The sequence below is a fragment of the Triturus cristatus genome, chromosome 5_1, assembly GCF_964204655.1.
Source record: "Triturus cristatus chromosome 5_1, aTriCri1.1, whole genome shotgun sequence".
NCBI classification, from domain to species: Eukaryota; Metazoa; Chordata; class Amphibia; order Caudata; family Salamandridae; genus Triturus; species Triturus cristatus.
In genome coordinates, this window is record NC_140587.1 from 326,587,191 (window position 1) to 326,602,866 (window position 15,676).

The 15,676-nt window shown below is 42.3% G+C and overlaps 1 protein-coding gene across 1 annotated transcript in view; it reads right to left on the minus strand.

The window, feature by feature from the left end:
* The window catches only part of MED30 (mediator complex subunit 30), a 49,171-nt gene extending 35,133 nt beyond the window's left edge, over nucleotides 1–14,038 (minus strand). Inside the window, exons 1-2 of the mRNA XM_085605065.1 lie at nucleotides 13,746–14,038; nucleotides 10,545–10,703 (exon numbers count right to left, since the gene is read on the minus strand). Coding sequence (XP_085461191.1) covers nucleotides 10,545–10,703; nucleotides 13,746–13,946 — 360 coding nt within the window. The 5' untranslated portion in view covers nucleotides 13,947–14,038. The remainder of the gene's footprint in view (nucleotides 1–10,544; nucleotides 10,704–13,745) is intronic.
* Nucleotides 14,039–15,676: the final 1,638 nt, after the last annotated feature.

The window sequence follows — 15,676 nt, forward strand, 5'->3', positions numbered from 1 at the left end:
CACACTAGGCAATTGCATCATCTTTAGCCACACAAAACACACAAAAATGGGCACAACTGCAAGCAAGCAGTTGTGGGGTCCACATGTTCCGTAGGGAAACTGAAAAAGATGGCACTGGAAAAGCCATGACGATCGAGTCCCTGGCTGCTGGTATGTAAAGCAGAACTAAATCACCTGAAAGATAAAGTATTGCATAGAAGCAAAGAGAAAAGTCTTCAATTTAAAAAAAATGTAGCACATGACTTATAGATACACACACAACTTTACTTTCTACAATGATTTCAATAACTGGAATAGTCTTTTCGAAAGTAAAGCTCACGTTCGGCAGGCAAGCATGGCATACAAATAGCAGAGTGCTATGGTTTATACAGCATCGCTTCTTTTAAGCAGCTTCTCAAATAGAATGCGGTCTCCACCCAAGTCTTTTATTGGGGTTCGGATGAGATGGGTCTCCTGCTTGCAGTGTCAGAGTGCTTTCAGTGCTAATGTCACAAGCAGGAAAGGAATGCTGCCCTGCTTACAGGCTTCAAAGACAGAACAGCGATATCAGTATGCCTGCAGCTCAAAAAGGCGACTGATACAAGTAGTGGAACAGGAAGATCTTATCCTGGGAAAGCAATTCACCAGCCCATGTAGATTTACAGTTTTAAAACAATAGCGTTATCAGAATCCAAACAGGGAAACCACTGACAAGCCTAACGGGTGAATGGGGAGTTTGGGATTACGCAGGAGAGCAGGGATCTGAGGGTGGAGCAACTCAGAGAGGGGTGGCATGTGAAGGACACACATGCACTCCTATGGAGTGGCTAACAAGGACTGATAATTACCGATGCTCACGCTCACCGCACTCGGCTTCCAAGAGCAGAGCATGCAGGGAAATTAGAGTGACAGCTTCTGCCATAAACAGAGGCGAAGGTCTAAAAGAAGATTTCATGCGGCTGCCATCTTAAGCCTACCGAGCTTCCAATTTATGTTTATTTTTAAACAAATAAAGTACAGTTGATAAGGCGACAAGTATATATATATATTTTTTTTTAAAGCTATGCTGCAATTATATACGTTTATAAAATGCATGTGGTGACTGTATATCACAGGAAAGAAAAGTGAAATTAAACAGGGAGCGACGGGAGGTGGTGCTGCGGACTTGGCAGCACACAGGTAGATTAGGCAGCAGCATCAGAATACTTAAAGAAAGGTAAAAAGATGGTTGCTGAATACATGGCAAGAAAGACATGAGCAGGACTTTAAGTTTATGGTTCAGGGTAAAAAGATGGCGACAAACAGGCAGCTGCTCAAGACTGCCAAACTGATGGAATGCAAAACAATGTCTTCGATCTGGGGTTAAGGGTAGTTAAGGTAAAAGAGTTCTCCCAAACAGCAGAGAAGCACTGAAAGCGTATGGAAACTGTAATTCACTGGTGCTCCTCAGCCCAAACACGGAAGTGAGCTATCAGCTGCAGAACCAGTTACGAGGGAGCAAAAAAGAGCGACGCTAGACTAAGCCAATGGTAAGTAGCAGGAATTAGCGGGCGGGAATAAAGTAGTTGTAGTCATTACTGCAGGTCTTGCAGACAGCGCAAGCGGTGTCTAGGCTCGACCTAAAACACTATTACAGTAAAAAAAAGAAATAAAAGGTAAACTAAAACATGTGAGGTGTACGACAGACTGAATTGCTGACATGGATACATTTCAGTTGTGAAAGGGCTTCTAAAGCAGTGAAGTGCATCACCATAACAATGCACCAGTAGGAGGCTCTGCAAACAGCTCTCTGCTGCTGAAGACTCACTTTCCCCTTCCAGCGGCCCCTCCATCAAAGCAGTTATGGAGGAAGGCTGCTCCAGTAACATCCTTTGTTGCGTGCACCAAGAGAAAGCTTTGTTTAACGCAAATAACTTAAAAAGCTCAGGAAGTTTCTTTCTTTATATGCACTTCAGCAAAGGCCCTGCATGCTAGGAAAGAGTAGGGTGTGCACACCCCCATGCACAGAACATAGGACTGTAGTACAGTGCTGGAAATGTGCAGTAAATGACGTGCTGATGTGTAGTTTTCACTAATCAGTAGGAACTGCTCACTTGTGGATGACATAACTTTTGGGATGGGGCCAGACCGATTTGGTGCACCCCTACTGGATATGTTGTCCCTTAGACCAGCTAGCTGACAGTGCCACCATAAGCCCCCCTAAACCTAATCAGGGAGTGAACAGTTATGGCAATCACTGAACACGATAACCCTGTTCCCTCAGGAACCGTGATGACAGATCTAGAACCTTTCGCTCATACACTTGTGCTCTCCTTTGCAGAGAAATAAACAAAGAATACACAGTGGGACATTTTCAATGTTTATTGAACAAACGTGATTCTGTTACAGAAGATATGTGCTGCAATGATGAATAGACAGAAGCAGATGAAAGTTATAAGTATCAGGTCAGTTAAGAGAACCAAACGTTCCACCATTGTGCTGAAACAATGTATAGATTCAAGCATACAGAATAATATAACAATCTGGCGTACTCCTACTATGCTGACCCTAACCTATGCGTCCATGGTGTACTTGTATGTTCTGCCAAGAATCCCCTTACTGGATGATCCAAACCCATTACCAGGTGGGTAAGAATGTAGGACCCCGTTTGGGTTACGAGCTGGACACCCCTTATGGAGATCGCAGTCAGCTGCTGGGCGAAAACATCAGCATTTAGAGACCTCTCAAAGTCAGCAGAAGTGCCTCCTCTGACTCCACTCGGAAACAGATGTTTATTTATAGAAAAAGGCATCTTTGCCTTGGGCTGAGACTGTGATCAGGCTGCCATTGTTTGTGCGTTACAGATAGCTGTGTTGCTATATGGAAGAAAATAACAAACACATTTGCACAATGTACATGTAGGCCTTCTACATAGTGCCAAGGCAATATGATAGTGTTCTTGGGAGTTGATTCGTGTAAACAATGTCGGTGTTTCTAGGAAGCTAACCCAAAGTGTCACGAATGCAAATGAGTGTCAAAAGTCGATCTAAAAAGTGAAGGCAACTTTAGAAAAGACATGTGTTCATGTAAAATGACAATGTGTCCTTCTAGGCCTAACTGGGACAAATGAAAGTGTAATGACAAAGATGAGAAAAAGGCCATATGCAGGAATTGGCATCTACAATATTTGATAAGTAGAGGGAAGCTATGAGTAGCTGTTGTGGCATGGAGGTCAAGATGGGTAGCGGGGGGGGGAGGGAGGGGGGGGGTCAACAAGAAGAGGGGCAAGAAGGCAGATGCTCGAGGCTAGCGGTCGGCGAGTAAAGAAGAGATCTGACAAAGTCAATCTCAACAGGAGACCACTGATGTTCTTCAAGGAATAGGCACAGCCTCACTGCATATTTACAGTAAGCCTCCATTTCAACAAGTCTTTCTGCCAAGAATCTATTCTCCCTTCGCCCACTCTTGCTACTCATTGTGCCAGACGGTAGGGCAACTACTGGAAAGTCCAATGGGTTAATGAGCAAGCTGTGGAAAGATGTGTAATTTGAACTCTCCAGTCACAATTTTTTAGGTCTCGTCTGAGACAGCCCAGGCTGTCTCTTCGAGACATTTTGTAAGTGGGCTTTTAAAAGTGCCACCAGAGGCTTTTCCTAGCATGAAGCTTGAGTGCATGAGCACGTGCACGCGTGCAGCAGCCATCTGGCCGTCATGGCCCATAAAGCACAGCGCTCTCCCAAGCCCTCGCTCTGCCCCTCCACCACCTCCTCGTCTGCTTCAAAGGGTTTCATTATTTTTTTTAGACCTTTTTAGGTGCACCAATTCATTTCAACAAATTCCCTCCCAGCAGACATGAGGTGAACGTCCATATCGTTGGCTGTTTGTGCCTGCTAAAAACCTAAACGAGAAATAAAATCTTTGCTGTAGATTCAGATCTTGCCTCGGTGCTGTATTTGGGAGAACCGTGCAGTGGCTCTGCGCCTTTGACTCTTCATTGTCACACTCGTACCTCCCCTGCTCTGTGCAGACATCTTATTGAAGCTGATCCGCGTCTCTATCTCTCAGTACACAATGTTTCCCTGTCTCTCATTCACTTTCTCACGCTCTCTTTCTAAGTCTCTCTCTCTCAATCTCACTTTACCATCCTCCCTCTTTCTCGCCCAATTTACCAGTCCACCCATGTCTCTCAATCTCCTCCCTCTCACGTTTCCTATCCCTTGTCTCTTTATCTCTCTCTCTCCCCCTTTCCGTCTCTCTCACCTTACCCATCCCCTTGTCCTTTCATCCCACTCTCGCCCTCTATCTCATCCTTGACACGCAATATCTCACTCCTTCCCTATTTATCTTTCATCTTACCCACCCTGTTGTCTTACCTCACCCCCTCTATCTCTTGCTCCCTCGCCAACTCCTTCACCCAAGTTGCCCCATCTCTCTCCACCTCTCCCTCCTGCTTTCTTTCACCTTACCCACTCACCGGTGTCTTCATCCCTCTACACTTTCTCTCTCACCCTACACACTGACCTCTGTCTTCGTCTCACTCCACTTTTTCTCGTTCTCTCTGCTTACCATCCATGTTGCCCCATCTCGCACTCTGTCTTTAACATTTCTTGTTTGTTTACATATGTATCTCTATTTCTCGTGTCTGTGTTTTACGCTTGTCTCTCCGCTGTCTCACACACTCATCTCAGTCTTTTGTTTCAGTGTCTGCCGCCCGATCTGCCTCTTAACTCCATCTGTGTCTCGTTTCTATGTCTGCCACCCTATCTGGCTATTATCTTCATCTGGCCCCTGCCCCTTCAAAGCACTTTAAATGCTTACATTTTTCAAACATGTTAAATAAATATTTAATTCAAGCCACATCACGGAGGTGAGGCAAGAGACACAAGAGTATGTGTGTGTATATGCGCACGTGCATGTCTGCATGCATGTGTGTCCTAGTCGGCACAAGTGCGTAGGTATATAGGAGTGCCTGTGTGTGTGTGTGTGTGTGTGTGTGTGTGTGTGTGTGCGTGCTTGTATATATGTACATGCTTGTGTGAGTGTGTAAATGTATCCCGTCTTGGTAATGCTGTATATGTATGTGCATGCTTGCTTATATGCATGTATATGCGCGCGTGTGTCTGTGTTTGCATATGCTCGTGCCTGCATGCTTATGTGTGGATGTGTGTGTGTACGTATGCTTATATGGTTGCATCTATGTGTGTTTGCCGTTGAGGTTGTCTGTTTCCAAATATGTGCATGTCTACGTGTTTGTTTGTATCTGTGTATGCGTGTTTCTTTGGGTCTGTGCTTGCACGTTTGTATGTGTCTCTGTGCATCTATGTTTATTTTAAAGGTATTTTGTATTGCACATAAAAGGACCAGGAGTGGGTGAGAGCACTTTACTTAAAACAATATCTGTGACAATAACTACTACTGGCTGGAGAAAAGATTAACCAACCTCATTAGTACCAGTTTAGTACTTGAATTCAACAATCAGCGACTGTACAGTGACAGATTAAACTTTGGCAAGAACATGCCAGTGCCCGGCACCACCTGTCATTTTCGTGTTGCTTTTGTTTGAGCTACGATGTGTTTGTTGTAATCTGAGATAATGCAGAAGGTTGTGAATTATGTGTCATGTTTGTGTAATGCATAATCCTGTTGAAAATGTTGTAGCTTCAGGAGCATGTAATTCTATTGTTGTGACATTTTCTTTTGCCCAGGCAGCAAATTACTCTGGTCTCCCCTCCCTCATAATCTATTTCCCATTTTCTGGTTTTCCAGCGCGGCGAGTTCATACAAATGGAAGTATGACTCCACTACATACAACAAACTGAAGTAAAACACTTGTCATTTTCAACACCAAACGCTCAAGCTTTCAAAAACGAGAGACCTGTTGCATTGCAAATACTTGCTTAGTTTGGTTCAGCAATAAACTTCATTCTCACATTCGGATGGTAGCCTATGAAGCTTGCAGCTCACATGCCGTCAGGCTAGCCAAAACAATAGGTGCACAAACCTTTCAAAACTCTACCTCTGCAGCAGCGGTGGCTGACTGTCCCGCTCCACGCGGGTGATTATTTATGCGTGTGCCATTGAAGCTTGTTTGGGGTATAAACCGGGATCTAGTGAGTCTTCTCCACAAATTGTACTGCTGTACACGTGGGCTGTGCCCAGCAGGCTGCTGAGGAAAAACGTTCAAAGAGATAGCATTTCTAGTTTTTAAAGTTAGAATAGTAAATAACGCAGGGGTCTCAAACCTTTTCTGTAACCAGAGCTACTTATGTTCAATAAAAGATTTCCCCAGCTACTAATATTGTTGGCCTTGTAATAGCAACCACATCAGACAAGATTATATAGGTGGCCACGCTATTCAACATTACTCAGTGCATAAGGCAGGGTTGCCAGAAATAACTTTAAAAAGTCTGTCACTTTGGAATCTTTTTACATAGGAAGTACATAACAGCTGTAGCTGAAATGCTCATGGCACTAAGGTAACAGTATTATTAATATGTCTCCCCAATGCTACATGTTTTATCACTTGACTTTAAAAGTAATTTGAAATTCAACCATTTTTCTCCAAAAATCTTATGACTTGAGCTCTGAAAATACATTTTTTTCTCGAATAAACACTTTTTCTATTTAGTAGAGTACGCTGCACACCGGAAAGCTACTCAAAAGGAGCTGGAGAGCTACTGGTAGCTCACAAGCTACTTGTAGGAGAAGCCTGAAATAACGCTATAGTCCAAAATGTTTCAGGAAGACACCAGGTTATATTTTGATTGGTGTTTGGCCTTGCGTATTGCTATTCCCGAAGAGGAAAGATAAATGATTATCAAAAAAATTATTAGTCTTTTTTAGGTCTCGCCTACGCAGTGTGCATGCGCTGCATAGGAGGACCTTTAGCCGTAGTTCTGCTCATTTTCGAAGCACATACTTATGCTTGTGGCGGTATCCACATTGCGGGAGCGAGCAGGGGGCGCACCACAAGCACGAGTATGTGCTTCGAACAAGAGCAAACTGCACGCGCACGCACACACACATGCATCATTCCTGGGCCAGCAAACACATGATTGCAGTGCCAGCAGTGTGTTTTTCTTTTACTGTGACAAGCACACGTGTGGCGCACGCACGCACCGCTCCCGGGCTTGCTAGAGTTATCGCTTCTGACATAATTCCAGCCGCTTTACGTAGATTTACAGAAAGGTAGCAAAGTCAGACCCTTGCAAGAATTGAAATGCTGACATAAAATGGGCCCTAACATAACCAGAAAGGCTATTTTCAAAGCACTGAATCATTAGAATGCTCAAATAATTTGTGATCACCCTGGAGGGCACCAAAATGTGCAAGTGGGATTTATACAGAACATGGAGACTTTTGAAGCATTTGTGTTTTAAACAAGCTGATATTTTATAACATTCCACACTCAGTTGCCCTATCCACTCCCCCTCTTTACCCATTTTTATTCTTCCATCTTTCTGTATCCTTTCATCCCTCTTGCTCACTTATGTCTTCCATCTCCTCTTTATCCCCTCCATTCCTTCCTTCTTTCTAGCTCATCTTCCTTAACCTCTCTTCCGCCCTTCTTTCACCTCCTTTTTTTCTTTCTCCTTCACCCAATCTTTAGTCGCTCACTTGCACCCTATACTTTTTACTCTCTTCTGACTCAAATTCCCACTCTCTCTTTTTATATCCTTTCTCTTTCTCCCTCCTTTTAGCTCTTCCTCATCTCTTGTTTTAACATTTTTAGGTCTCGCTTGAATGATCTATTTTCTACAAAACCAATGCTTACAGAGGGCTTTGAGTCAACTCATTTCTTATGATTGTATGACTTTCTTGCCTCTTTTGCGTGTTTCTTACGCAATGGCTTTCATTCCTTTTCTTGTGTTTGCCCATCCTCGAGCATTACTGTTTTACAGTGTTTCTGACTGGATGAGCTGCATCCTTCCACTGTTTCTATTAAGGGAACAACTTAAAAAAATGTTTTTTTTAAATCACCCCATGGAAGTGCATGTGTTTTCTTGTTGCCTTTCCCGTGTGCTGCTTTCCCCTCACATCCCCACCCTGCACTCTCTGTGTTGTTGCCCCAAGCTTGTCCATTTTTTGCTGTGCCCCACTCTGTCCTCCACAGACTTTTAAATGTTCTTCCCACCTCTCCCTAGCTCCGACGTTGTTTGTCTCCCTCACCATTTAAAAAAAATATAATAATTTGTTTTCGAAGGGCCCCGGAGCTTTAATTTGCTACTGAGCTGCTCCTTTCTCTGTAATGCATTTGCACACACTTTAAAATATACAGTAAATTAAAAGTAAAGAAAACAAGCATTGGGATAGCCAATAGGTTTTGCCTTTGGGACCTTATAAGTGTTTAGTTATCCAGCACAATATCCTTGGTGCAACAACATCAAGTGTTGCATGGCTAAATACTTATAAGGTCCCAAAGGCGAGACCTATTGGCTATGCCAATGCTTGGTATATTAGCTAATTGTTTGGAAAACCACCAATGAGTGAATGGGATTTGCTTTTTTCCGCACCCAAGAAATTAAAGTGTCACATTTAGGAAACATTTTCTCCCGATTGTACATCAAATGCCCGTTTCATTTCAACACTTCATCAAGAGCAACCACAAAGGAACAAAATGTAATTGTCATTCAATGCAATCATTCTACAAAAACCTAAACATAAGTGTTAACCCACAGAATATATTACGCATCCACAAAATAGCCCTGTCAAGCTGCCCAGTGCCAGTTGCTCATTCAGTCCAGGTTTTTCATTGCATTCTGGTACGATTAGTCCTGAATTCAAGCTGGAGTAAACAGTACTAGAATAACCTTAATGCAATGAAAAGAACTAGATAATAGCAGGCATGGAATTTGAGATAACGGACAACAGATAAAAATAAATCAGTACCTGCTACATTTTAGCAGATCGAGATAATTTCTAAACAATCTAGTGCACTGGAACATGAAGCTATTTGGCTATGATCAAACATGTTTGTCAAACAAACATCTGGAAGAATTCTCTAGCCCCATTGCTTACAGTGAGAGGCTGTGTAGTTCCCCTTTAGTAACATGACATTTGGTGACATCGGGCTTTCAAAGAGACTGCTGAAGCTCAGGCAGCAACACAGATCATGTAGTACTGAAGCACCTGGCATAATGGCATAGTAGCATAATGTTACTCACAAGTGTGATTCAAACACAAACCCGGTGACACTGATCGAGAAACAGGGCACATGGATTTTGAAGAACTAAGTTCCAGTCTGCTGCACTGCTGCTCTTTTTATTCAGTTTCTACGGTGTGCCAGAAAAAACAGGTGTATGTAGTCTGCGTTGTTTATGCACTATTAACCACGTAAACCTTTATCATGAGTGAAACATATCGGAGACTTCCCCAGCAACAAGGACCAGAAAAGAAACGTTTCCAAAAGATTGTCATCTCTTTTAGAGCGCTTTGGCGGGTTTCACTGTTTCCCTAAATTGAAAACAGAAGCTGTGTGTGGATCTCAAGGAGAAGGGCTGCTATCAAGCAAATCCAGGGGCTGCACAAATAGAGGTTTCTGTGAGACGGCTTGATTAAGTGCTCAGTGTTAGCTGTTACAATGAGTGTGTGAGGGGCATAATGAGACCTCAAGGGCTCCTCTTCACCTCACTTTGCTAATGACTTGTGCAGTGAAATACTACACACACTACAGCATGATTTGACAAATGGAATAATCTTGTTTAGAATGAGCTTTATCAGTGACACTTCATGTATGTAACAGTATCTCAAACACTGTTGTTTCACATGCTTAGTAGGGTCTGCTCTCTACTCCCGAAACGCATGTAGCGGAGTCAGTGTGTATATTATTACGGTATGTCTGCCTGCAAGGAAAAAGCCACTGGAAAAGTCGAAAGAGGAATCACAACTCATCACCCTCATAATAGCAAAGCAGACATCATCAAATGGAGGCACACAGGGTACATTTACTGTTTTGGATGCAGCACTTTCTAAAGCTTGGGGCCCCGGTACAAAAGAATGCTTATTGGAGAAGAGTACACTAATTCTGCTTAAACTCCCATGAATGGAGAGCCAAACCTTGACATCTGCAAGCCTTTTCACAGAAGCACACACCACCACTGTGTCAAATAGCATTCTGCACTTTCAATTATAATCCATACTAAAGTGACAACACAGATAAATAGGCAAATGGTCATGCGTAAAGACAGAATCTGAATGTAAACAGAAACTATATTTCAAGGAAATACAGTTCAAAGATGTGACCGAGTTCATTCTTCCACAGTGTTGCCTTTTTAATTAGCCTAAAGATCCAGATTTGGTGTACTAATACATGCAAATGCATGCAGGCACGCACATTAAAGCCAGATCAATTGGCTTTGCCAAAGCCTGTTTTAATTGAAAAGGTTAGTTGTGCTCCCATAAAACTAAATCTCCTCAAGACAGCCTAGAGAAACATTGCGGCTTTCTTAAAGCATTAGACCAGATCGAATGCAACCAACAAATTGAATGTATGTGACTCTAATATGAACAGCAAACTATCCCTTTCTAGACTTACACCACATAAAAAAAAAGCTTTAAAATTTTTTTTTTTAAAAGAAGATTCATACCTCTATTGGAATAGGATCTAGTCCAGCACAGTTCTCAATGCATTTGTCATAGACTAGTCTTAGCTTCCTGAAGAGTACCGACAACTGGCGGAGATGTTCTTGCAGCTTTCCCAGCCTGTCCTGGTATGTCCCCGTGTGATAAGTGACACCATTTGGCAGCTTGAATTCCAAAGTAACAAGACAGTGCATGAGAAACAATCAAAAGGCCTAAGCAATCCAAGTCTTAAAGCAAACACCTTGGTACAAAAGTTGAAGAAATAATTAAACTTAAAGCATAAACTAATAAATTATAATAAAGCATTTTTTCATTGAATAGGTCTCGTATACTGGGAGCACTCACCTATGGGTGAGAATTTTATAAGACATCCAGGGTTTCATGGACTCACATTCACACAACACTACCGATCCTAGCTGTCAACAGAGAGAACAGGGTAAACTATGCTGCTTCAAGAACATATCGTGAGAGTCAAGGTAAGATGCCAGTAAAAGCCTACGTGGATTACAACCTTTGTGGTTATTACAGTTGATGTACGCAGTTTCTAAAAAAAAAAAAAAATTTACAAATCAATTCTAGCTAAAGTCAAGTGTGGAAATAAATACAGGAAAAAAAATAAATGTACAATCATGCTAGCTTCAAGCAATGTTTTCACATACAGCAGAATTTAATGATTAGCCTATGCTAGTACTACACTCACTCAAGAACAAACCAGCCATTACGTCCCAAGTTAAGAAACAAAGTTGACAATAAGAATTATTGTTACAAGATAGCAATGGGTATGTATCCATATATTTTTCTATCTCAGATTAAGAGAATATTTTACAACTTTTATCACAAACTCATTAACTTAACTTAACTTTTCGTAGGTGAATGGACAAAACCTGAATCTTACTTAGAGACTACAAACACAAATATCAATTTTAAGGTACAATAATCCACTGGTAAGAAATCTGGCAGTAGTTGTGAAGGGTGCAAGTCCGTCACTAAATATAAGTCTGCCACTTTATTTTTTCTGGGAACTAAGTATCCCATTGTAGCATTTGACTCTAGCAGGGTAGCTAAGCAGAGCAGTCCAAGGACTACTCAGGGGAGGTGGTGTGGGCTAGTACCCCATGCAAGTTATTAGGCAACAACAATACTCAAATCATTGTCCATTCAGTGCTTTTTCTTATGAAAAGAAGTGTGTTACTATGCACACAAGTTTACATACTATGCATGAAGTACAAACATACAATTAGGTAGCCCTGCACCCATCATCATCACGACACCCTTCACCTCTACTAGATGCAATATCAGATTATAAAAAGGTATCTTTATCCTTAAAACAGACCTATTGCTTTTGTTAGGGGTTACCACATTATTAAAAGCAGAAAACGTTATAGTTCAGCATTACACCACCACCGATGTTCATGGGACTAGTACCAACAATCAATAGTATTCGATAATGTCAAATCTTACATTGTAAACCATCAACACTCTCAATTAAGCGATTGCGCTGAAAAAGGAGTCCCAGGGTCATATTTATACTTCTACTGTGCTTCTTCTGCAGCTTTAGGGCTATCCAACAGGGATAGAAGCCTGTGCTGGAATTGGAAATACTGTATTCCGGGAACCCACAAATTAGAGGTCAAGGTGTGGCAACAAAAAGGGGGTGGATTCACGCTGGGCAGAATCACAAGAATCAGTTCAACAGTCAAAGTATACTTTTTTTTTTTAATCTGTTACAAAGAACAAGCAGCAAGGAGAAACGCAACACTAAATCTGTCCCAACTTAACTAGCTGCAAAGGCTGCATTTTGAAAAATATTTTTGGGTTAAGGGATGTGCTAAAGAAAGCTCTATGTGCCCAGTAAAGCTCAGGGAATAACAATAGTAATACTAATAATGACAAGATAACTCTGGTAGTTAATGTACTTGCAGGAGGAACCCGTTTTGTCGAGTCACAGTTTTGACTCAAAGTAGCATAGAGGGTTCATGTGCCTCCTGCAAAGCGCATTCTGTAGCACGCAGATGACAGATTCTTACTTTATGTAGATAGGTAAGTGGGTTACTGCTTTTGACAGATCCTTTAATTACTTGCGGTTCACAAATTACAATCCTTCTAATACAGCACAGCAATCTATGAACCGGAACAAAGAATCTGTATGCAAACTGCAAAACATGGGTTTATAACTTTGTTTCTCCTCAATCTGTTATTATATATAAATAGGGGTTCTTTGTGGAATAGTCTTCTTAGTACAGACAACCCCAAATAGTTTTAAATCCTGACTTTGTGCTTCCGCATCCATCAACTCTTAACATATAATGCCTACCGTTAAAGCTGATGTGCGACTACCACACCAGGAAACTCTCATTGCCTTAAGTAACATCCTGTACATTTACACACTAATATACTTTATTGACATGGTTTTAGAACACTATTGTTTCTTCTCATTCAATTACAAGGCTGCTAAAAAGGATTTATTTGCAGAATAATAGTAAATCTGGCAGCCCACCTAAACACACTCAAGACGGTGGTGGTACCCCTGCTCACTCTTGGGGAACCACAACAAAAATGTGCACGCAGACCAACATATTTCAATAGAAAGCACAATGTAAACATTCTTTTTTTATTGAAGTTTCCCATAATTTTACGCAACTACCCGGGCACTGCACTAAACCTTTACTGGGCATGCTAGAGGAGCTATTAAAATGACAGGAGAACGGGGAGAAGCTCTTCTTAAGACCCTCTCTGCTCGTCCCTTCCATCCTATCCAAAGCCAGCTTGAGGCATGGGTGAGCGACCCAGGGTGCAAATCTTGAGGGGTTTAAGGAACCATGCATGCAGACCGCTGAGTCTCTGTCACCGAACTCCGGTGATTCACATTAAAGTGCTTCCCACTCGTTTATTTAACGTGCGGAGGGCGCTGTCTTTAACACCTCAATAATCTGCTTTCTCGCCCTCACTTCTCCCTTTCACACCCTGCTGTCACACACTATTCCCCTCCCAGAAACAACTTGACACCAGCGTGTGGAGCTAATCTGAGGCGGTCCAGAATATATACATTCAAGAGGCTAGCCGTAACTGTAATGTAATCGTCCAGAAAAGCTCTTAACATGAAAGGAGCTCCCTGCCCTTCTGTCTCGTTTTATACCAGCACCAGGGAGGATCCACCCAGGGCGCTACCCTCTGCCTATAACACACCTCTTACCCCCGTGTGTCACCTGCATATTCCGCAGCAGCTGGAAGATCTCCATGGTGCGACACACAATGTCCTGTACCGCCTCTTGCCCTATGCGGCATAGAGACGCTGTGTTGACTTCTCGGGCCGCTGCCGCGGCTTGCTGTGCACCAGGGAATGGACCCGATGCCATGCCGGCGCCAGCTAACGGTGGTGTTGCCATCAGGTAGTGACTAGTTCCCATTACACGAAAAGACCCGCTGTGAGCTAATCACGTGACAAGCACGCAATTACAGGACATAGCGTAATGCGCGCTGTCTCAGTAACCCCTGCCTCTGACTGGTGGAACTCTTTTGCAATCCCTTATTTCGATTAGTCTACTGATGACAAAGGGCGGGCCCATTGCGGTGGTTGGAAAGGAAAGGTGGAGGGCGGGGCGAAGCTGTGGCACGCAGAACCAACCAGCGACACTTTCACAGAATATTTTCCATTCAACGTGGTTTTCCATTTCCACCCGGAAGAGTAGATGGCAAGGAACGTTGTTTCTGTATGCTCCAATTCTTCGATAAACTGAACGGTTTCATCAGTGTAATTGTGTTTGGCTGTAATCGAACTCAAAGACTAGCTGGGCTCTTTCGAACATCCGAAGTATTCGGTTGTGGGCGGACCTGTCCTTCCAGGATTAAACAATCGATTTGATATCCATACCTGATTCCAACTGCAACTAGGCTTGATATACTGGCTGGTACAAAAATAAGCGAAATCACCTATTCTTATATGTACATACTTCAAACAGCAGGTATAACAGTAAAACACTTAATATGTACTAGAGCGGAGTTAACTATTCATGACTAATAGTTAAAGAAGGCAGAAAAGACATGTTACCAATGAATACTTAACGATTGTGTTGAAAGTCCTATTTCGTATCAAGCTCGGGCCTTTGCAGACTCTCCAAACAACAAAGGCTGGTGTTTTTCTCCTGGACAGGTGACTGATATAACGAAGATGGATCCTTGTAGGTTATGAGTATATGTTTATGTAACCTGGATACATGTTACAGGTAAAACCCCACCAGGAGCAGCCTCCTTGCTGCTCAGCCGATTGCTTCAACTGACCATCCATCCAAACACTCAACATTCTCTACGACCTCACACGCTGGCTGTGCAGCAGGGACATGGAACTCTGGGGAGGATGCATAGTAACCAAGAAAAGTCACAACAGTGATAACCCTAACAGTAACGCTCAAGTTTTGAGAATTCATAAGTGATATCTAATTACCACACTTGATTACATTTTAGTCTAATATGTACAAGAAACTTTACAACAAATGAAAAAAATTAACTTTTTAGTTGAAAAGTAGACCAATGCTTTGTAAAAATAGCAGAGAAGCTATCTGATTTGTAGTAATGTGTATACTTTTGCATTTGCTGAATAATTCCTGTATTGACACACGCTGTGCACATAGCAGAGAAGCTATCTGATGTGTAGTAATGTGTATACTTTTGCATTTGCTGAATTGACAGTCCTGTATTGACACACGCTGTGCACAATCTGCTCCTTGAGCCAGCCAATGTCATTAGGATGCTGTTAAGAACGTTGTGTGTGTCTGGAAGTTGGTCACTGGTCATTGCTCATTATATGCCGCTCCACTGTTGGGGACTATTGACTTAATAAACCTACCTTGCAAGTTGTCCTGCATGTCCTCATTATATCATTTTTGGCGACGAGGATGGCATATGGGATACTTATTTACATATAATTAATTTCTGCTGTCTTATGTCAGTCAAACGGTCCAAAGGTGTTAGAGAACTTTATAGTGGAGCATTCACTTTACATAGGTGAATAAAAAAAGATAATGTATTGCTAAAATAAGCTATATAAGCGCGACATTTATAACAGTGTTTAGTGCTGATATTAGCGCGTGAAAGAGCCAAAGTGGAGACGCTCAAACAATATAATTCACCCGGGTGGGGT